Here is a 24,797-nt window from a genome sequence, read left to right on the forward strand (position 1 = left end):
CAGTGGCATGAAACTACAGACCAAAAATCTGGCTAATATATTGCGCAAGGCTGAGAATGGAGACAAGATGACCAATGTACTCTCCAGAGTATGATACTTCAGTTTTAGAGAAAGTAATTTTTTAAAGCAATTCAATTGCTTTTCCATTCTGTAAGTAGAAGTCATAGGCTTGTTTTTCACTCTTAGATGTGAAAGACTGGATGTAGATCCTGAACCTATCCATGTATTTATGAACTGTTATGCATCTAGGAAAACAATGAGATAGAAGTGTGTCTTACAGCTAAAGGAAAATGTTTCATGTATCTTAAGAGTCCTAATTTTATATAGCACATATCAAATTATAGCTTAATTTTAATTTAAAGAGTCCTTAGAAGCTTAAGAGGGAAAATTTCCCAGGAATTTTCCATTGGAAAATATACAAGCCATACTGGGAATTTAAAACTGGTAAAAGTAAGTCCACCTTTGACAAATCTCTCAGAAGCTTCTTTTCTAGATTATGTTGTTTGAGCTTCTGTTTTCAATTTTGAACAATTCATCTATAAGAGAAATAAATATATTGGGACTGAAGCACTGATTTTTTAGAAATATTCTCAGATTTCATCCCCAGTTCTTAAAATCTTGCCTCCACATTGACCTTGAAGAGTCACTTGAATGTTTACCTTAGTTCTGACGTGAAGCCAGATTAAAAGTATTTCTTTGTCTCAACTCCCTTCTGCTGATGAGGCCTAATACAGGCTGGTATGTCTACATAACATAACTAACATAACATAACCCTTTGTTTATAAGACTTAAAAAATTACCAAGGTATTTAGAAGTTTCAAATGTTATTCAGTTTGACTTTTAAAAGTACAGAAGAGATTTAAGAAACTGATTTTTCTGGTTTGCAATGAGATTACAAATTGTTATTAGGGTTTAGTTACCAAAGGTTAGTTTTTATGTGGTATTCTTTGAAAATGTTGTCCTTACTTTACTATCTAAACCCATTTGTATACATAGCAAGAGAAGTTAAATACAAAGAAAACTGCAAAAGCCATTTCATTTCAGCAAAGCTCTGCTTGAGGATTTGCATTTGATATATCACCTTTTTGTGTTTGGTTAGGGGGAAGGTTACATGCTGGGGATTTAGAATACAAATTTTGTAGTCAAAATTAGACATTCTTGATTGTTTAATAATGTGATTTCTATTCATGGTGCCCAGCATAGAAATATAATGCACAAGAGGAGAGAGCAATTGAAAGTTATTTGATTGCAGTCTTTAAAAAGATGAAGTCTGTATTTAGCTGTAATCAGCTGCCCTTTGAAAACCTGTTTTCTGCTTAAAAACAGCCTTTGTAGAGTCTGCATCTGCCATAATTGGTTTTCCAAAGTCTATAGTGTTGCTTCATTTGCCTTCCTTGAAGGGGGGGAATAGTTTTTGTAGACCAGAAATAGAGTCTCCATGTTTATTTCTCTGTTACAGTTCAAGGTTTTTTTATAAATATCTATTTGAAATTTCGTTCTGCTGTTTTTCTCTCTTTTCAGCTTCTGGTTGGAATTATTCAAGCAGCTGAGCTGCCTGCATTAGATATGGGTGGTACATCTGATCCCTATGTGAAAGTTTTCCTGCTGCCTGACAAGAAGAAGAAATATGAGACAAAAGTCCACAGAAAGACCCTTAACCCTGTTTTCAATGAGCAATTTACATTCAAGGTATTTTTTTGATAATTATTGAAACTTTTTTTAACTAACTACTATCTCATGTTTGGCTACCGTGTTAAATGTATTAGTTAATTGGTAGCTGAGCATAGTGTTTCTTCATGTTGTAGAAACCTCTGATACTCAATCTTCTTATGATGGAATGGTATAAAACAGGGTCAGACCTCAGTAGGTGTAAAAGGCACATTTTGATTTTAGGTGCTCTGGTTAGCTGATGTATGACAATACGATCCATATTTTATGGCTGGATAAAACTTACGAGAAAGTCAGAAAACTGATTTATATCAACTTGACAAATGTCGGGTAAATTTCACTAGACCAGCATTTTCTTTAAATATCTTTTAGTCTGATTTATGAATTTCAGTATACCATTTCTTTTCCCCTCAAAAAGGTAAACAGTTGAAGGACAATATGGCAGATTAATCTCGCTGGACTTTGTCATAGCAATTTTTTGCTATGCTACTTTACATATGAAAAGAAATTGTGTCTCAGGTTTAATGACATATGAGTTAAATAAATGTAGCTAAGCCTCAAGTTGAAATATTGAAGTCATTCCAATAATATCTATCAACAGTGCTTTTCTAAACCTGTAGCTCTACCTAGATGCCAGTTAAATACGATAAAGGAATGGTATAAAGTACGTTTCATAGGGCTTCTCCTAATATACATTCCTCTGCTGTTCCTTTAGGCCTTTCTCTCTGTGCCCAACCTTATAATGACAGCTACAGATTGAAAACAGGAACAGTGAAAGACTCAGGCTATGTAATCATTCAATGAGAAAGTTATCCCTGGAGGCCAGAACCACTACTGCATATATAAGCTTATTTTTTCCCTTGAAGATGTTCATAAAAGTAATCTTTTGTGGGGAGTTATTTTTTCCTTGAGCTTCCCTAAGAGAGTATTTAAAACAAAACAGAGTTCTAAATTACAGATTCCCATGAAGCTCACAAAAGAAAAAAGAACCAAAGATACAAATTACAAATCCAGTCTTCCATTCCTGGGCTGTAATGTCCACTGTTTTAAGTCACATCTTTAATATTCAAATTTTATACTCCAGAAGAAAGTTTGCTTTCAGCACAATACCTGACGATGTTTAGGTGCATCCCAGTATGGAACTGATCAGCCCCTTGATACTGTGGTCTGTACTCAGAAAACCCATGGGGCATGCTAAATACCATCATTATTCTGGGGATAACCCTAACTATTCTATGATTCTGGGGACTCCAGGGAAAAAGAAAAGTGACCATTTAACTAGTGCTGCAACTATAATAAATAATTTCGGTGGGAACCATTGACACTGTAGTTGGGCAGAGGCTTACTTCTGTGACCCACTTGAGGTAGTGCACAACTTCTGTTGGCATCCTTACCATCTCTCGCTTTGGCAGAGCTGCCCACCAGGCAGTCCAGGCCTATTTTATTACCTTCTCCCAGAGCACAGTTGTGGGCTGCCAGTCTTCCTCCTAAAGAAAGGCTAATGGGAGTGAGTGTGTTATGTTTTTTATGTATTGCAGAAACATAACACAGCCCTGGACCTCAATCCTTCTTTTCTTTGGGTGGTTCCCTATGTTAGTCCCCTTTCCAGTTCTGTTTCCCAGACATCCGTGGTGCTGTTCCAGGGTGCATATGTTAATCAGGCTCGAGCTGCCTGAATTGTATAGCTGCACCACACTGCCAGAAGGGAACTGAGGAATCCTAGATGGCCAACACCAGTTTGGCAGAGGGAGGTTTTCCTTCTCAGCTCCAAAGCAGAAAGAGGGTTCATGTCTTAAAGAAGGCCTACAAGAAATCTGAAGAGAGGAGCTTTTTACAAGGGCGATGTAGTGACAGGCCAAGGGGGAATGGCTGTAAACTGAAAGAGGGTAGATTTAGATTAGACATTAGGAAGAAGTTTTCCCCTGTGAGGGTGGTGAGACACTGGAAGAGAATGCCCCAAGAAGCTGTGGCTGCCCCATCCCTGGAAGTATTCAAGGCCAGGTTGGACAGGGCTTGGAGCAACCTGGTCTAGTGGGAGTTGTCCCTGCCCGTGGCAAGGGAGGTTGGAACTGGATGATCTTTAAGGTTTCTTCCAACCCAAAGCATGCTATGATTCTATGACATGTCCATGCCAGAAAAACATTCATCTACCAGGGTATTACCTGAATTATGTCAAGATACTGGGTATCTCTGAGCAGAGCAGAAAGCAGAGAGAGGGAGCAATCCTTCACAAGAGCTGAGGACATCCTTAGTAGTCCTAAACAAACCTGAAGGCTGAGCCTACTTTAGAGGTTATGAAGGGAGGAAACATTTAAAAAGGAAGGTAGCTAAAATAAGCTTTAGTGAGGTCAAGCTACAAAAATAAATACCACAACTAAATAATGTTAGACATAGTCCTTCCATGCATTCGAAATGACCAGGATCCATTAAGTGGCACTGTAAACTGATGGAGAAGGAAACTTTAGAACATTTTTCTTCTCCTGTTTTTGAGTCTGTGTAAAAATAAAAGTGAAATTATTTAGTATTTTGCCTTCCACATATACTTGTCTTCTATAGCTTTTTAAAAGTTACACAGAATTTGCAGAATCAAAATAGATTTTGCTATAGTATTTATTACAATACATAACCCTCTGCCCACTGGAACTAATTTACTCAGCAATGGAAGCTGGAGCTGGCTCTCAACTTGAAAAGATTCTTTTAAACATTATATAATATGTTAGGAAAGAAAGAAAAGTCCTTGTGTTATTAGTAAATATTTTAAAAAGCAAGAAGGCAGACAGGAGCAGAAGACAACAGTCCTTGGGTTTAAACAGACCGGAACATACAGAAATTAACAAGACCAACAATAATGCCACACTTTCTTTTCTGGTTTTATATAGACATTTAATAACAAAATGTTTACTGAAGCCCATGGAAACCATTTATACTTGCAGAATATATGCAAATTGATCGAGTGTTCAGTATAAGTCCAAACAATCCCTAAATTAGACCTCTCCAGACAGCCACTCAAATGTAGCTTACCTGAGCTGCACATCTTCGTCTGAATATATTAAAGTTGTGACTCATAAGCATCCTAACTCACAGCATCTGTCTGAAACATCAAAACAGCTGGAGAGTTAGTCAGAACTTGGCCTTCTGCCACCACAGTTTCTAACTGTACACTGTGACTTGGAAAGCACTTTAGTGTCTACAGTGTGAAAGGTATAATAATGACAAATATGCCCTGGTCAGTAATAGGCAGTGGTACTGTAAGAGAACTATTTAGTGTCTAATTACTCTGTGTCAGATCAGTAAGCCAGTTGTGGTTTTTTCATCAGTCTGGGAGCTATCCATTTCTGAGTCATGACAGTTGATCTATTGAGGAAAAGACACCATTGTGTGAAAAGTTCATGTGTCTTCACTGCAAATAATTGGGCTTTCTGTTTGAGTTTCATCACCCACAAAACAATTTGAAGTAGAATGAGAAAAACGCGGGGAGTGATAAGTGAGCTGCCACATTGTTCTATTGAGTGCCAGAGCCTGGCCTCAAAAAATACTGCATCTGGTGACTCTGAAACAAATACAACTCATAATTTTCTCTGCAGCTCAATTTACCTGAGATGACAGCTGATAAACCAAAGAAATAGATTTGCATTGTAGTGGACTGATCTTTATTGTCTCAGAGAGTTTGTCATTTTCTCGTCTTTGCAGGTGCCATACTCCGAGCTGGGTGGAAAAACTTTAGTGATGGCAGTTTATGACTTTGATCGTTTCTCCAAACATGATATCATTGGGGAGTATAAGGTTGCAATGAACACAGTGGACTTCGGTCATGTCACTGAGGAATGGAGGGACTTGCAAAGTGCAGAGAAGGAAGAGGTAAGAAAAATCAACCTTTTTTCTTTTCCCCCAGAATACTTTTATCCTCAGCCAGAGAAACAGTCAAACTAGCAACATTTTTTTTACCAAGACAGCTCCCATCTGTTATCAGCATTTCTCAGACTTACTTCACCTGATAAATTTTTGATAAACATCTTTTCCAATGCTCACTGAATGGTGCATTCTCCTTTGCTAATCCTATTTTCAATCTTTCTGATACTTTATGCAACATATTAAGAAAGTTTTTGTGAATTTGACTTTTTCTTGAATTGATGCAGTTTGGGTACATAGAATCTACATTTGAATTGTAAGAAAGAGCTCTGTGTATTTAGACTTCTTTGTGGCCCTAATCATTCTCAACGTTTATATCTCAAGGCATCTTATTGTGCATGAAGTTAATGGTAGGTATTCACTGAAATACCTTACAGTTCTATTGAGCTGTTATGCAATAATATCAATTGATTGAATTATGCATTTGACAAAGACCTTGGAATGGCATCTCACTCAAATATTAATCGTCTTTTCTATTTTCCTCTCTGTGCCAATGTCCTGAGTTCATTATTTAGTAGGTATGGTGCTACATTTACATTGCATCCTGTGAAGTTATTCATACTGGCACATCACCTTTTTGCTTATTGTAAGAGCATTTTGCACTCAGTTTTACATTACTTTTCCTTTTGGTTGCTAGATAATATCTGCCCACTCATAATAGAGTGCACAGCATGCTTCAGTTCTCTGGTGGGAGAAGAAATCTGAGTCTGAGCTCCTTGTTGTCTAATTTAGCTAATAAGCTGCTTTGGATTCAAACCTTAGTTTCTGTAATTAAAGGGACAGTTGCTGGATTAAATCCTTAATAGGAGTGACAAAACCCTGAATATCGGATATAGGTTACAAGCTGTGAAAAACTCATCACAAACTGAGCCATGAAGCCTTCTCAGGCTTTCAAAAATGGTAGATTTTGTCTTGCCTTTTTTTCTGTGATTTCAAAGACTGTATTTTCAGATGTTTTTCTTCACTGCTTATTGATTTGAAAGCCACTGCTACATTGAGACTATTCTGCATGCAATTGTTTCATAGTGACTGCATTTGCAGGACGCTCTTACTGCATATGCAATGGTACCCATGCTATATGGGGCACTTTCTTTCCACTCTTATAGCTAAGGATGAAAATAAAAAAAAGAGAAAAAGTTTGCAGTTCAAGGGCCCTGTTCCTTTAAGGCCTCAGCATATCGGAAGGCTGGAAACGTGAAACTGCAGTGTATTAATCTTGGCAAACTTTATTAAGTATGAAATTGGACTTTTATTGCACTATTGTGTGTGATCTTAAAGTGTTTCATATTTTTCTGTTTCTAAACATGTAAAATAAACCAAATACTACACAACAAGAGATTGAAAATTTACCTTTTTGGTATAACTTTAAGCTTCTAGCATTTAAGAAATGATATACCCATATGCAACTGACTGATAACATGGTATAAATCAGTGTACGGTTTCATCTGTCTTATGAAATAGAACATATGCCTGTTGAGTTTTCTAGCTCACATCAACAGTAGGACCTGACTCAGTCGCTAGGTTGCATCATAAGGTTCTTATCCTGCTAATAGAAAACAATGATAACATTGCTTGAAATAGATAATGAACAGTGTGAGCTACTTCCAGAAATGCATTCTGACTTGCAAGTAAGTCTTTATTAGAACAGAATAGGGTAATAAAAGTAAATTATTCTTAAAGTATTTGGATCTTAGAACAGTATTACAGGTGCTTTAAATAGTTTGCGGTAGAAATAAAATCTGGGTTATACAGAATTTGTGTTTTCAGAGCCCAAGTGAACTGACAGATGTATATTTTTATATCCGTTTGTCATTTGTCAATTCTAATATATTTGCATGAGAGTCATGTCAGCTACAAGAAAGTAGCTTTTCTTAGTTCCCGTTTGAGCCTCTGCCCTCACTTTTCTCCAAATTTCAGATACTTCATATGCAGAAAAAACACTGTCGTATTTATGGGATATTTATAGAACGTTTTTGAAGTTGATACCTATGTGTGGCTTTTTTATTTCTTTTCTTATTATATATTATATAATAACCTAGGCAATATCATCCTGTGAATACATCATGGAAAACTGTGCTTACACGATCTCTTTAGATATTTTATTCGTAATACAGGAGGTCTCCTGTTTCATTTTTGCATCTCTGTGCTCATAAGTATGCAAGGTATCCAATAAATATGAGAATATATCATAATTCAGGTTAGTTGGACTCTTTGTTAATCTTATTTTTCTATATACTAGATGTAGCTTTTCTACAACAGCTCCTGAGCTCACTGTACAAATAACAAGTGACCTCACAGAAACCAGTTACTATCTACAGATGTAGGTAGGCTCAGCATTTCTAATTGAAAAGGTCTTCACTTATATTTGCTCTGTTATGGAAACTCTACTTTCATCATATATATGGTGATCCTAATTCAGAGAATTGCTTAGTCCACTTTAGAAAATAAATCTCTATAAAGAACCAAGAGTCTGTCAGTAGTTTGGGAGCTGTTTCACACAAAATGTCTGTCATTTTTCCATACTTGACTACTGCCAGGTACCTCATCATCTTTGGTGTTCCAGCCCCTGTTCTGCAGCATAGATGCCAAACAAATTCTAGTGCATAGAATAGAGGACAGAGAGGGATGAGAAAGGTCCTGTCTCCATAAACCTGTTATCAGCTGACTTTGCAGAATTCACAGCAAATACAGCTGCAACCACGAAGTACCCTGGCTTCAGAATTAGCAAATACAGTACTGCATGTACAGAGGCTAACATGATTTGCCTATGCCAGGTGTGTAGCAACAAACACATGCCTGTCTCTTGGTAATGGTCACAAACACAGTATGGTGTTCTGGCTTACTGTTTGTAAGAAAACATGGTTAAAAAAAAACAAACTAAAACCTAAGCAACTGCTTTTCCTCCAAAAATGCATGACAAACATCATTCTATTGCCACAAAAGTAGCTTTTGTAGACTATTCTGTGTGTTACAATTGCATAATGAATTTATCATTGAAGAAGGCATCTGTATGTGGTCTACAATATTTGAAGAATGACATGGTCTATTTCCTTCAGCACTTGGGTAAGTTTCTCAGTTCTTAACAACCTAGTGCTAACTAAAATTCTAAATATGTCTCTAATTAAGTGTCATATGCCAGACTATCCTTTATGTTTTCATTATGACCCCTAAACAAGATGTATATCAGAGCACATCAGTGGCAGTTGTCACCAGTCTCTTTGAAAGAATCGTCTAGATGGCAACAGTCGAACTGAGTATAAAAATCTTATTTTTATATCACTTTGTTTTGAATTCAGTTGATGCACATCACAGAATATACAATTTAATTAACACTGCAATCATAGAGGGCAAAACTGTTTTACAAGCAGTTACTTTTCTTTCTGCTCATAAAGTTCCATTGTACTTTCCATCCTTTTTTCTGAACGGGCTTGACATTGGTGGCAGTAGATGGAGGTTTAATGAAATATTTGAAGCTCTACCTCTAAAAGCCCAGCCACTTGAATGGCATCTCTCTGACACTGCATTCTCTCCTCGGAAAGGTCTTATTAATATATTTATGCTGGTGAAACACTTTGAAGGTACCAGGCTTTATGTAAGCATTTGTTATGTCTGTGAGAATGCTTTCAGAATGTGTAAGTCTGTACAATGACTGCTAGATGTTGGGGAGGCCAATACTCTGAATCCTTTTTCCCTGGTGGCTTTTAGCTCTGCTGTCTTTGTGAACATATGAAGGTGATTTATGTAGCAGTCCCTCAGTCTCATATGACTGAGAGCATGGGAGGGAAGAGAGGTAGATACCGAAATGTTATTCACTCCTACCAGGTCTGACATATAATGGTTTGGGCAGAGGGTTTTAAAAATCAGATGATAGGAGTTTACTCTTCTGTATCATCTACCAGATGTCACTGCCATTAACTTTATCTGAGTAACACTGCATCCAGTATCTGTTATCATTCCAGTACAGAAGGCCAGACAGTCCTCTTCTTTGCTCACAGCACTGTGAATCATATTGAGAGTCATCTTCTGAATACTTCAACTGATTTCCCTCCAGACATTTGGTTATATCGGCACTTAAATTGAAAACCTGTTACAGCAAATATTCCGAGACATTTTAGGGAGTATAAGGAAAAGCAGAAGCAATTCTTTCTCATTAAACTGATGGAGGGGCAGAGCCTTATTCCATAAGGAGGAGGATCTTCAACCTGTCAGTATCGACCACCAAGAGTTCTGCAGAACTCTGGTGTCTTCAACATAAAAAGGACATGGAACTGTTAGAACAAGTGCAAAGGAGGGCCACAAGGATGATCAGGGGACTGGAGCACCTCCCATATGAAGACAGGCTGAGAAAGTTGGGGCTGTTCAGCCTGGAGAAGAGAAGGCTGCGTGGAGACCTCATAGCAGCCTTCCAGTATCTGAAGGGCGCCTACAGGGATGCTGGGGAGGGACTATTCATTAGGGACTGTAGTGATAGGACAAGGGGTAACGGTTTGAAACTTAAACAGCAGAGGTTTAGACTGGATATAAGGAAGAAATTCTTTACTGTTAGGGTGTTGAGGTACTGGAATGGGTTGCCCAGGGAGGTGGTGAATGCTCCATCCCTGGCAGTGTTCAAGACCAGGTTGGATGAAGCCTTGGGTGATATGGTTTAGTGTGAGGTTTCCCTGCCCATGGCAGGGGGGCTGGAACTAGATGATCTTAAGGTCCTTTCCAATCCTAACTATTCTATGATTCTATGACTGCCAGCATGTAAGACTCTATGCATTATCTGATCAGGCATCCACTTTATATAGGCTATGTGATTTATCGTGCTCATATCACAATGCATTGTGGTGGGCATATTGTGATAGCTTCTGAGTTAGAAGTCTGCTGGAAAACACCAGCAAGGTGCGCAACAGCTTCTCTCCTACATGATGCACAATCCCAAGCAGGAAGGATGCTGCATTACTGCCTTGCAAAGGGGTGAGATACAAGTGGTCTGCACCTGGGGAGTGTACCAGTTCTGTAAAGCTTGACCTGCTGTGTTTACGAGGATTGTTCTTTCCTTCTTCTTCAAAAAATAAAAGTCAAAGGAAGAAGATGGAAATGTGGGCCTGAAATGGATGTATTTAATATCTCAGTATGCTTCGTATAAGTGGAGACTGACAAAGTTAGTAAGCTGTCTAGCCTATTGAATTCTCAGCACTGAAACTTACAGAGAGTTAAGAAAAAAGGACATTTTTACAAATGCCACTGTCAAATCACAGCAGCAAATCACTGTCATTTTCTGTTACATCAGAGATGGATAGATGATCTAATAAGCCTTTTCCATCTCTAATAATAATATTTAGTTTCTATATTGCTTTGCAGATAGCATAGATAGTACTTTGCAAACGAAAGTATTATTATCCCTGTGAAGATGCTGTCAATGTCAGACAACTTTTAAAAAGTGAGGTCTCCTTTATTTAGCTGTTTATTATGTTGGATCAATATGTTTTCTGCATGGTGTTCAAGTTTTCTCAAGTTCACCAAATTAAAACTTGAAGGTGATAAATCTAAGGAGGGGTTAATTTTCAGGTTTGGGGGCAGAATTCCACACAGTAAATGCTCAATGTTGAACTCATATTCAGTTTTGTAAGAGCAGCATCCATCTTGCAAAGGAGCTGAATTTGATAGTGAGACAGGGAACAACAGAGGAGTTCTTAAGTTTGAGAATAAGCAAGCCTGATTTGAAATTCATCAGCAGTTAATTAGATGCATTCTATCTTGAATTGGAAGACGTTAAACTGTTGTAATTTTAAAGATAAAACCATCTGACTCAAATAGAGCAGTTACAGTACTGTTTCAAGCTATTAGAATTAGCCATTTCTTTTCTCACCTTTCATACTCAGACTGCTGACATTCCATTATATACCTTTGTTGAGAATTCGCTTTCTTAGCTCCCCCTCTGGAAGAGACTCTTACCTTAGGAGGTCAGAAACATTCTTGTGTTATAACAAAAAAAATTTAATTGGCTGACCTGAAATCAAAAGGGAACTTGCCTTCATTCATCTCAGACTGTCTGACTTTACAGATATTGAATTCAAATACAGAGGACAGTAGACAATAATTTGTTCAGTGATAGTGTTAAATTCAGTCTCTGCTGGGGCCCTTCTGTTTCTGGACAACATTCATTCTGAGATCAGAAAAAAATTGTATTGCTTGTTTGTCAGAAATATAGTTACTGGTCTTTCAAGTGCGGAAGGGTGTCTTGAGGTTAAATTGTGCTGACAAGGTAGATTCTATGTTTGGTGGTAAGGCTCTAATGATCCATACAGGAAATAATAATAATTATATTAATGTTTATTCTAGACAAGGCATATTGTAAGTTATATTCTTATAGACCTTGTAGAAAGCTATAAGGCTGAAGGGATTCCTCACCTCTGCATCTTACTATTATTGTGTTTGGGGTTATTGCTCAAGTATAGGGTATTTTGCAGTGCTTAAGAGAGGAGAGAGACCAGACCAACCAAGAAGTTCAAAATACTGGATTTGGATGCAAAACACAGTGGCATTTGGAAAGCGATGTTCTGAATGGTGTTTTTAATTTAAAGGTTTCTGAGAAAGACGCTAAGGGGGATCAAAATCATCTTAGACTTCTTCTTAAGAAGGCTTCAGCAGAATTATATCACTTAGATGCTGAAAGCATTTTCCATGTAACTGCAGGTGATTAGGTCAGGTAGCTGATGTATCAGTCATTTGCATGGGTTAAAGTATATTCCAACTGGAAGGCACTAAAGCTACAGTACAAAGAGATGTTTCGGATAAAAACTACAGAAAGAATTCCAGGAAATACAGCCATAATCTTGCAATACTTGCAGTTATAAAACTCCGTAATATGGAGGGATAGCAAATTCATCTTCAGAATCAGCTGGTTAGTGTGGAAGAGCCACAGAACATGCTATATATGAAATATTCCTCAATTGTTCTCCACCCAGGCTCTGCAATACTTACTTACTTTTCTGACTACAGGCATCAGTGAATGTATCATCCAAAGGCAGAAATTATATTTCTCACTGGGATTCTAGGCAGAAGGTTTGCAGTAGTATAGGGAAATACCTATTTCCCTTTCTTCCCTCCCTTTGCAAACCAACAGTGACAAAAATTGTTATCTGATTGCTGTTACAAACCAGGATCAGGAGCTAAAGGAAGCTGTAAGATGGCTGTATGGGAATACTCCATCATAAGTGTCGTTAGAGGGACCTTCAGAACAGAGACCAGCTTTTTAACAGTCATAAGGAAAGAGCAGCTCTCACAAAGAAGAAAACAGCTTTTTCACTAAAAGGTTGAAGCATAGTCTGCCTCTGGTCTCACTTTGTTGTGCCTACTCCATGTAGAACTAAAAGATCTTGGTTTACAGAAGCATCAGAAAAAGATGTATTTTTTGAAAAAGATAAAGATTTAGGAATAGTGGTTGGAGAAAGAAAGGGATTAGCCATTTTCCTCAATTTTTTTCCTCTGTCAGCTTTTAAACACCAATTTAGTCCATGTCGAGGATTACCATAGTAACCATTTAACCTCTTTTCAGAGCCTGTTGTGTTTCAGTATAGTTCAACAATGAGCTTAACTGGCATTTGAAGCACTTTGTGTTGTACATGTGACAGAAACTAGTGCCAAATACCTTTCTTTTAAAGAAATCACAGTTAGACTCTAGAATATAATAATGTATTTTTAGTTTGGTGGTTTAGTTAGGCTTTTATTTTTTATGCTAATATTTTAAAAGGTAGAGTACGTGAATTTAGGATGTATTACCGGGTCTTATTTCCAGGCTTAATGGATGACAGACAGTGATAGCTCTTTCATACAGTTAGCTGTTTAAATGTGTCATGAAACTCAGCCTTCCACCAGCGAGCAAAGAAACTCTTTACATTGACTGGTATGTTTGTTGGTGTGTTACAGGTGATGCAGGTGAATGGTTTCAGTGCAATCAACCCTGTACTTCTTTCCTCTTTCTTTTCCATGGTCTTCTGCAGCTTACTCTGTAACTGTTATCATCCTGACTAGAGAAACGTGATGATTTAAATTAGATTCTAAAAACCTGTGAAATAGCATAGCCTTTTTCTCTTGTACATGTCTAATTCTGTCTGAGCAGGATGCTGTTGTACAAAATGATAACTTGCAGGAAAAAACCCTTTTCACAGAATATCTCTGTTTCTGGATTTTATGTCTTCTTCTCTTGTAAGTTAATGGAGAGGTGACATTTCCAGTTTTTAAGATCGTACAGCCTACACACAGTTCTTTTTGAAGGACTAATTGTGGCTAGTATTTCACTTTCAATCACACAGATCAGAGCAAATATTAATATTATTGGATGTTTATAGGTAATGATATCCACCTAAGATTTTAAGAGATTAACAAGATAGATGCAGATGTTTTTCTGTACTTATCTCAGCATGAACATTTATAATGCTTGGGCTATACAATTCAGATTTTTCTAACCTCTCTGCCATCTAGAATGCCAATAGCAAGGAATTTTACTCCCAGAATGGTGCCAGTGTCTAAAAAATTAAACCATTTCTCTCCTCTCTCTCTCTCTGTTCAGATTTTCATAGCACTGGCCATGCAAACGGAGAAAATCATAAAATGTTGACTGATCTCTCAGTTTCTTACTCTTTTATTTTTGGGTGTTTTCTTTTTTCAACTTCTACCATCATTCGATACATCTGAGTCAGTTAATTATTAAGTTACACTTTTTAGCCTCCAGTCTAAAGTTCCTTTTGCTTTTTAATATTCGTGTTGACCAGAAGTCAGACTTTTGTGAGTCATTCCATCTCCTCACTTCTCAGAATGTTCTTACTCTGTGTGTATGTGCATATATGACATGTAGACCTGAATATAGACCAGAAATGCCTGGGCTTTCTGGAATCCAGTTATTTTACCTTTGTTTTTCCATATCTTCTTCAGTAACTGTGAAAATTAACAGGAAGTTCTCTGATGACAAGTCCATCTCAGTCTTCAGAACAGGTAGCAGCTCATCTTCATGTGAGTGCCCCAAGGTCTGCAGCTGACATCCCCTGTCTGTTAATTCCCAGCCCAGCATTAGATAGCAGAAGATTATGCTGAAAGTGGTTTTACTCATTCAGGCATTCACATTAATCAGTCAGGCCAAACATTAATTTTCTGTGATGTTTTAGGGCGAGCAAGTTTTACAGGAAATGTGGGTCATTTGAATTAATTTTGATTACTCTGATTTTTTTGCTCCTACTTATTGTACAGAAAATAGGTACAAGTATTGCAGGTCCATGACACAAAGTAAGAGTGGCAGCTCTTCCACAGCACATCTCTAACCTGCTATTTTTCTTGTCATAGTAGATTTCCATCCCTGCATTTTCTATCATTCTTAAACATTAACTTGTTTTTGATAATGCATTAAAGCCCTCCAAAAACTGCACATGTACCTACCTGTACCATCCAAATATGTACATGCATTCCCATTCTTGCATTTTTTTACAATGAGGAACTATTTATCTCATTGCAGCTTGATATAGTAAATGATGATGTTTCTCTAGGTATAGAATCATACTTTTCTACGTTCCCTTTAAATTGTTAAATCATATAAAATCTCTTAAATGACAGGATTATTTCTTTAGAATCACAGAATCCCAAGGCTTGGAAGGGACCTCGAAAGATCATCTAGTCCAACCCCCCTGCAAGAGCAGGGTAACCTAGAGTACATCACACAGGAACTTGTCCAGGCCAGCCTTGAATATCTCCAACGTAGGAGACTCCGCAGCCTCCCTGGACAACCTGTTCCAGTGCTCTGTCACTCTTACAGTAAAGAAGTTCTTCCTGATGTTAACGTGGAACCTCCTATGCTCCAGTTTACACCCATTGCCCCTTGTCCTATCACTGGATATCACTGAAAAAAGCCTAGCTCCATCATCCTGACACCCACCCTTTACATATCTGTAAACACTGATGAGGTCACCCCTCAGTCTCCTCTTCTCTAAGCTAAAGAGACCCAGCTCCCTCAGCCTCTCCTCATAAGGGAGGTGTTCCACTCCCCTGATCATCTTTGTGGCTCTGCACTGGACTCTTTCAAGCAATTCCCTGTCCTTCTTGAACTGAGGGGCCCAGAACTGGATGCAATATTCCAGATGTGGCCTCACCAAGGCAGAGTAGAGGGGGCGGAGAACCTCTCTTGCCCTACTAACCACACCCTTTCTAATGCACCCTAGGATGCCATTTGCCTTCTTGGCCACAAGGCACATTGCTGGCTCATGGTCATTCTCCTATCCACCAGGACCCCCAGGTCCCTTTCCCCTTCACTCCTTTCCAGCAGGTCAACCCCCAACCTGTACTGGTACATGGGGTTGTTCTTCCCCAGATGCAAGACTCTACACTTGCCCTTGTTGAATTTCATCAAGTTTCTCCCTGCCCAACTCTCCAGCCTGTCCAGGTCTCGCTGAATGGCAACACAGCCTTCTGGTGTGTCAGCCACTCCTCCCAGTTTAGTGTCATCAGCAAAATTCCTGAGGGCACACTCAGTTCCCTCATCCAGGTCATTGATGAAAATATTAAACAGCATTGGTCACTGAATGTTTGTCTGTGATACTAAACTGTTGGGCATTTTCTTAGTGGAGAGTGGTATGCTTTTAGTTTTATCCATCAGCCTAAAGGAAAAATATGCACAATTGAAAGATACAGCTTCTATGATTAAAAAATACACAATCAAAAATTATTATTTTCCAACATATGATAATTGTAAACGAGACCAGATTGTAAATATGCTGCAGCAATCATATGTTCCAGAATGACTTGAGAATATTGGCTTCCTGCTTGGATTTCAGCTGTAGAGTTCTACAATTGGCATAAGTTCCTGTGAGCACAAACACTGGTCACATTATGTGAGAATTTAAGGCTCTGAAACTTTCCTGTTTATATGTTCCCTCTCATGAAAACTAGCTGTTAATCAGCCTTCAAGCACAATCACTACATATAAAACTGTGAATAGCTTGTGTATAAACACTGGGACATGCCACCTAGTCTTTTTAGCCCACCTGTTTGTGGATTTCTTAAGTTTGTTGCCAGAAGGCACCACTAAATGAGCTCTTACAACTCACTGAGGATGACAGCTTTTTAAATCTGATCTGTTTTGTTTGCAGTGAGCTTAGACTAGCTAACATTAACTTTTTCTTTCTGGGGTAAAAGGTTGCATTTCAAAAACCTTTGTTTTGTTTAGAAATACTTCTATTTCCTATAAAAAATAGAAATGCTTCTTGATATTTTTTATTTCTTGATATATCCTATCAAATTGGGTATTTTTCTAACTGAGGTGAGGTAGTCTGCCCTAAATCTGGATGACTCAGATGAAACTCAGTCCAGAGAACAGGCAGCATCCAGGAGACAGTAGTGTTCCCTCTGTGCCAAGCTGGGAGAAAGGTGGCATAAAGGAAACCCCCTAACAAGCTTGAAAGTTAGATCTTGCTTGATTTTAGAGCAAGGAGCTAGAAACCCTCTGATTCTCAGGCCATGGCATCTTGTCCTGGCCACATGGCCATAGACTACAAACTCTGAAAGCTCAGATTTCCTCATGGTATCCTGATTTTCAGTATTATCCTGCATGGGTTTAGTATAAATTCACCAAAACCAAGTCTCCCATGACATTTTAATACCATCTAATCAGAATTTTGTGGAAATTCCACATTCCAAATTTTTGTGTAAGACCTTAATGACAAAGGATACAAAGAGGAGGCTGCTGGCATTCATTACAGGCAGCTTTGTACCTCACCTAGAAAACTCTTAGAAGGTCTTCAAACCCAAAGAGTTTGCAAGTTAGTGATTTTAAGACATCAGTAGATGGAGAAAATAACACATCCCTTATAACTTCAGCAGTTACTCTACCTCTCTGTTAAAAAAGTGTACTTTATTTGTGATTTGAACATTACTGGATTCTACTCCAAGTAATTGATTCTTTTTATGGCCTTCTTCAGTAGATTCAAGCCATTTAATACACCATGCTTCCTCTACAGTACTTATGTAGCACAATCAAGTAACTTCCTCTCCTCTTTTCAAAAAGCTGCAGAAATTTATCTTCTATGTTTTTTACAATCAGGCTTCTTCTCCATTATTTCAAATGGGACTTGCATCTTTTTACCTCCTTTGTAGTTTTCAGCATCTTAAAAAAATGGATGTACACAAGAACTGTGTGCAGTATACTTTACATCTTTGCAAGACAGGCAATGTCACCAGCTACTTCTGCTCACCTCTGATACTGAATGTTTTGTGCAGCATGACACTAGCAGTTCATGGTCTGTAGCTTGTAGCTTATGACCCTAAATCCTCAGCAGGAGACACTGCCTTGTAAAATACATGTCCTGATGAGGATATACTTGAAATAGTCTTGAGTTCTTTGTCTTAGGATATAGATTTTTTTGCTTTAGGCTATATGAAAATGTACTCTGTGTGATTGGTTGCAGCAAAGTGATTTATCACTTTCCCTCTGACCAACCTGTTGCATTATTATTTACCATTATGGTAATTTTTGTATCACCTGCTTACTTTATCAGCACAAATGTCTTCCAGATCTATAAAAACAGAAGTAGACCTTCAACAGAAAAGCAAAAATATTTGTCTGTTTCCCTTCATCGATCAAATTTACAATGTCATTAAAAAGTGAATCTGATTTTAGTTGAAAAGACCTGTTTTACATGAAACCATGTGACTTCACATTAATTATATTTCATATCCTTTAAATCAACATCAGCACAAACTTTTGTGAGTTCTTCTTTTGTTTCCTCTCAGTCTGATAGATGGCAAATGTCTGATAGGTATTGCCTTCATCCCATTTGGCCTTTTTTTAATAAGATGGGCATAACATTAGCACTGTTCCAGTCTCCTGGAATTTCCCTTGTGGTCTAAGATTTATTAAAAATGAGCATCATTGAGCCAGAGATCTCATGATAAGTGCAGTCTATTTTCCTAGATTTTTATAGATGACTGCAGTGACCTCTTCCTTTATACTGAAGAGATTAATGAAATTCAATGTGTGGTGCTGATTGCTATGGTGACCTTTGATAAGCTGTCTTGTCTTCCCAAAGAATGTCTTAAGAGTATTTTTCAAAGTGAAATAGCCTTCACTTTGGAAGGAAGTGGAGTAATAGAAGAGGGCTTTGCTAGTATGTATTTGTCTATAAGCTTGAATATGTTTCAGTAGTTTCATAAAAATAGATTTTTGAATTCTTAGTTTAAGAAGTTGATAAGAGCCTGGTAAGGAAAATTAAAGATTTCAATACATAGCACAAGTTAGAAGGAACTCTTCTCAAACTGAGCACAAATGTTTAATGAGTTGAACTGAAAACTTGTAATGCAAGGTGTTGCAGAGGGAGGCATGTATTAGCTTCTTCATTTCAACTGGAACCAAAGACAAAAATATTGAAATTATCTGAGAGAGTGTTTTACATATTTCTGACTTCCCTGAAACTAGGAAGCACAAAAACAAGAGTGGCTTTGAGCTTTCCTGAGGGTTTTCAGCTTGCCACTTTTCCAGCTGCATATCCTTTACTCCATCTCATATTTTTAGGCAGTTTTGATACTCCGGAAAAATCTCCAGTACACAAATTAGTAAAAGAGGACAATATAAAAAACTTTCCAAATGGAGAGCAATGATATGGAAATGGATTTCAAATCTTGCCTGTGCTTGTAGGACAGAAACAGTGGATAGAAATAAAAGGTGACATTGACTTGTGTGATATTATACATGAAGGAAAGTCCTCTTCATTTTGATGAATTACAGGTGAAGAACTATCTTGTTACAAGACTTCATCTGTCAACTGTTAGCTTACATCAGCTGTCTGTGATTTTCCCATTAGCAAACCCAGTTCCTTTTCGTTTTGCTATGCAGTCACCTCATCTGCAGTTTTTTCCAGGTCATCACTGTGGTTGCAGGGCAGTGAGGATCTTGATCTGCTTCTTTCACAAGAAGTTGTCTTCTTGTGAAAGTAAAGGTATGAGATGATTTTCACACAGAATTGTGTTGTATGCTGCCCTGGAAGCTGGGGAGCATGGTAAGAAGGTTCTTGTAAATTTAATGGAGAATTCTGCCTTAAAGAGGCAAATTCTTGCCCTGTTCATTGGAAACAGAACCAGATCCTCATGTGTTCTGATGGCCTGCCTTTAGCTAACCAGCAGGTCTCTAGTTTTAAAACAGCTATGTCATATGCTGCCTAATTGCCAATTTAGGACATTCTGAAGGAGGCTGCTGTACTGTGTGGGGTCTGCAATTGGGGTCATGGAAGGGAGCTGGGGGATAAGATGGAGGAACATGAAAGCTGGACTGGTTTTGCAGCATTAAGAAGCAAGAGAAAGGAGGACATCTATCTGCAGGTGTTGAGTGAATCAGGCTGTGCTAGTGTCACTGCAGAAAGAGCCATTTATATATAATGTATCTGGGACTGGTACAAGGTGCAAGTTGTTTTTGTCTTGTTACAGAGGAAAGGGAAGACGATAACTGGCTACAAAGGTAACCCATAAATTTCCCTGAGTTTCTCTTTGTGGCTCTTGCAGAACGAATAGAAATAGACAGTATGGCTTCAGTAATGGAGGCACTGATTTCACCTCATAGTCTTTGCCTGGGGTTGCTGAATTTCAGCAGCTATTATGTCAACCATTCCCACCCACTGGTTTGTTTAATCTGTTCCGGCTTTCATCAACCAATAATGTATGGTCATTGTAGCAAGGACTCTGTTCATGTCAGGTTTTTAATACAGTACCACATTCAGTGGTACATCTTACAAGTAAGGAAACACTAAGTGATTTGCTTTTTAGTTACTATTCTTTTCTGCCTATCAATCCTGTATATTTTCGGATGTATGCTGCAATTCCAGTCTCAGACTTTGGAGTCAATTGCTTTTTGAAACTAAGACACCCTTAGTAGTAGAAACTACATTAAGTAAGCATTAAGGCTCCCATACTTATTACAAGAGGTGTTTTCAAATCAAGTAAGGGTACTGTATTGTAGCTTCCTGTACCCTATCACAGGAGAAGGACTTTCTGTAGAGTGACTACAATGCAGGTATAATACTCTAGTAATTATGGGAAAGCTTCATGATTTGACTTCTCATGGTGTCTGATAAGCCAAAAAAAAAAAAAGAAAAAAAGAGTAAAAAAATCATTCAAATGTATTACATTTCCTTTCAATGTTGTACTGGGGCTACTCACTGGAAGACTAGCCTTGTGACAATGCTATAGTTAATAAGTTTTCCATGCTGTCAAAAGTAATAATATTAATGTGCCATTCAGTTAAATTAATTTTGGTTTGTGCACTGGCCTGTATAAATATGAGTGACATTTCGAAATATGATCGGGCAGGAGCTGAGGAGAAGCCAAGTGGCAAAAGATGCACTCATTAAAGCAGAACAGCCAGCTTTGAGCATTTGTGGGTAGGCAGAATTACAGAAAACCAGGCATGTACATTTCTTTTAATTCATTCCTTCCTTTCTCATTTATTTCAGAAATTCATTTTCTTGTTTAATTAAGAACTTGGTATGTTTGCTAGCATAGTCTCTTGTCTGGAAATCAAAGAGTGCATTTCTGTTAATCTTTGATTTCAAGTGCCTTCAGCCACAGGGTTTCTCATTTTGCAAGTGGCAGCTGATTGTAATGCTTTTAAACTGATGACCGTGAAGTGTCATTTTCTACTAATAACAACAAGGATCTTTTTCCATGTCCTCTGCTTTTTATAAAGCAGTAATCGAAATGCTTTCTCTAAACAGTTAAAAATGTAATGAAAAGGACTAAAAGGAGGAAGCTGACAAAACCTGACTTGTTAATTTTTTAATAACATTGGCTGGTTCAAAATACTGCCCATTTACTTTCAAGTCTGATTTACCATTGTGTTGGAGAATATTACATAATTAGGGCAGTAAAAAGAAACGTGATTTACTACAGTTCTCTATACACATTGCAATAAGAAGACAGATTTCTGAAGAATATCTGTGCCAAGTAGTGCTGTTCAGAGGGATGAGCAGAAAGAAAAAGAAAATGATAGATTTTTATTTCAACAGGAAGATCCTGCTAGGTCTGTTCTCTTTAAGCAAAGGTAAAAAGTGGTGCTGGCATACGGAGTTGTATCACAAAGGAGTCAGAGAGTAGGATTGTAGTAGGGAAATCGGTCAAAAGGGATGTGCAATTAAACTGTTTCTTTTGGCTTTTCCTCACTCCTACTTTATACCATGACTGCATCCTGACAGATACCACCTCCTGATACCTTTAATAAATTCTCTTCATTTGAAAGATAGCTCCCTGTCTGCCCTAAAACTAGTCCCTTTTAAAAATTAACACATCGACCTTTGCTTCTATTTCTGTTCTGTTCACCCAGTGTCAGTCTCCTTACCATCTGTTCTTAAGCCTGTTAGCACTGCTAGTCCCTTTTTTATGGCGTCCAAAATGAGCTCTCTGGATCTTTGCCTCCAAAACCCTCTGTTTCTTCCAAGATTTCCTGCTGTAACCTATTTTAGTTTGCTTTGCTTCTTAATTTACTTATTATGTGGCTTGTAACCCAACACTTGACAGGATTTTCCTTTTATGGCCAAGTTTACACATTTGGAGAGGGTATAACCTATGCATACACTTCTGAAATAATGTTAATAAAAGCAAACTGGAGAGACTTTTGATCATAGACATTCTGTATTTCCATTTTATAAAACAAGTAGATTGTTCCTGTGAATAAAGAAACATGCAGTAGGAGTGACCTTGTCTGTTCATATTTTATTGGTTTAAAATATTTTCTTCAAAATCGCAGTAGGTATAATCATGAAGAAGGTTCTTCCTTCTCTCCAGAAGCATTGAGAACCTCTTTACTGCTAGCTGTGTAACAGTATGGCTGCTCTGTTAATGGGCATTAAATACTTTTAGACAGCAAAGGAATTACTCTGCTTGTCAGATTAATGGCTTAGTTGTTAAAGTCCTTAAGTTTATATTGACTGGGTTTATAGTTAACATTTTGAAAGTCTGAAATAGCTACTTCTGTAATCAGCCTTTTGATTGAAATTGCTGGGGAGAGCTCTGCCTGTCCTATTTGCTCTCAGTACTTTGTTCCAAAAGTAGTTCATGGACTTTGGGGGGTACAGTGGTAGTTCGTGTGAAGACATAATCACGTGATAGTCACCAAAAGTGCTATAATAATGGGACACATTAGCTCCAGCTTGACTTTCTCTTTCTGGTTCTTCCTTATCTTTCTCTGCTGCACCATCTATTTTTAGCCTATTTTTGCAAACTGAGTTTTAGGAGCTTCTTGTTCTCTTCCCACTCTTTTGCCTAACTGTGGCAGAACTGTTTTTCTGTTGTGAGGTCATCTGGTCCCTGATTTGCAAGTGTAAAACATTGTCTTTTATGACTATACCTATTGCAGGTCTGAAATTTTCTGCCTTGCTCTTTAACCATGTATTTATCAAAAGTGCGGTGCCTTGGAAGTTGGTAACGTTGAAGACAGCTGTTGTGGCAATAAAATTTCAGGTTTAAAGAAGAAAAGGAAGCCCAGCAAACCAGTATTTCTTTTTCCCAATATGATCTCTATTTGTCCTAGGTGACTGGAAGAGCAATACTTTCCCAGTTGTAGATCCCAGCTATGTGTATGGTTTGCTAATTCTGCACATTTGCAGTGGTACTTTAATTGAAGTTGTGGCCAGTCTATGTCAGCCGTCTCCACATCCATGCTATTCTGCTGCTGTTACTATTGTGACACCTTTGTGAATTAGTGTATTTATGGCTTGTGTGCCTAGAAAATAAATTTGTTGGATTTGAGATCTCTGTGTGTAGACAGAATACAATGGTGTCAGAAATGTCTGAAGCCCATGGATGTGAAAATTGGGACTGGAGATTCTGTCATTACATTTTATGCGGGTTTCCTGAAAGACTCCTCATTTACCTTATAACCCACCTTTATGGTGTACCTATTCTCTCTGCAGAGTTTAAAAACATTTGATTGGTGCAAAAACTATACAATGAACATTATAAGTTTCCACTGTAAATATTGATTGGTGAAAAAATTGTATTTTGGGTTGTCACTTATAAACCACATCCTGTTGTGTATCTCTTGGCCGTATGCAAATATCCACAATCAAAACCAGGTACTGAAGTTGGAAACCCACTTCTCTGTGTTTATATACTTCCTCCACTGACTATTTTGGAGCCATAGTTCCAATTAGGAAAAGCATAAGGTTCTGTGGCTCATTATTTTGGTATTGTTTTACCAAGACAGCTGCAAAGATCAGCTTTCTCATATCTTCCACAAAAATGTGGAGAATGTTTATATTACGAAGATGGATATCTCTGTTAAAGATTCTGTAGGGTGAATGAGAGTAACCTGCAGAAATAGCATTTTTCTCTGAAGCTCATTAGGAGAATGTACTGTAGAGGCAAAAATGACTACTGACAAATACAAGAAGAAAAATGAGACAAGCAGGAGCCACTTAGAGTCACCTTTAATAAGTCTAGTTTCTCAACAGGGCTTCAGATAGCCTTTTCTAAGCTGAATAAATGTTAGCAGCACTGTGTTATTTATGTTCTGCTCCATTGCATCCTCTTTAAATGTAGTAAAATTACGAAGTTGCTTAGATGGAGTCTTTTGATTGGTGTTTAGGCATTATACATTAATAGGGTAATGTCTGTGAACCTCCCAGTTGGAAGTTTCCAACACCAACCTACAGTTTCCATCAGAGATCAAAGTAATTTACTAACATAAATTACTTACACATAGGACTGAAATTAATAATAACAATAAGGCACCTTCATGAGATAATCACCACCCCAAAACCACTCATCTGTACCTTGTAGCCCTGCAGGGGTTTGTAATTATCTCCTGCAAACCACACCTCTGGTAATTGCTTTTTGTTGCCTCATTTCAGCGCTGCCACCTGGATTATTTTGCCTGACATATATTTAAAAAAAAAAAAGGCTTAGAAACGGAAAACTTTGGCAGTCATGCAAAGAGAAAATGTTAAAAGTACAAGAAATACTGAAGAAATGCAGCTAATACAGATTTTAGTAGCAACAAAAAAAAGTACTAAATGTGATTCTGTAGGCATTTAAAGAGGCACTTCTGCTTTTTCTTCAAGTCATTCACTGGAATGAGCCCATCATCTGCTGCATTTCTCATGGCTTGCTGGTGATCTATGGAAAACTGGCTGTTTACATGATTCTCGCTTCTCCAAGCTTCCTGCAGCTAAAATTGGCATTAAAAGAGCCTAAAATGCATTACATTTCGC

General features: G+C 37.8%; 1 protein-coding gene across 2 annotated transcripts in view; it reads left to right on the forward strand.

Annotated features, from left to right (window-relative positions):
• SYT1 (synaptotagmin 1) overlaps positions 1–24,797 on the forward strand; it is a 131,755-nt gene that overhangs the window by 48,361 nt on the left and 58,597 nt on the right. For both annotated transcript variants that reach the window (XM_005147910.3, XM_013128731.3), the window contains exons 4-5: positions 1,522–1,689; positions 5,359–5,526. In XM_005147910.3, the coding sequence (XP_005147967.1) occupies positions 1,522–1,689; positions 5,359–5,526 (336 nt within the window). The remainder of the gene's footprint in view (positions 1–1,521; positions 1,690–5,358; positions 5,527–24,797) is intronic.

This window comes from Melopsittacus undulatus, chromosome 5, assembly GCF_012275295.1.
Source record: "Melopsittacus undulatus isolate bMelUnd1 chromosome 5, bMelUnd1.mat.Z, whole genome shotgun sequence".
Taxonomy (NCBI): Eukaryota; Metazoa; Chordata; class Aves; order Psittaciformes; family Psittaculidae; genus Melopsittacus; species Melopsittacus undulatus.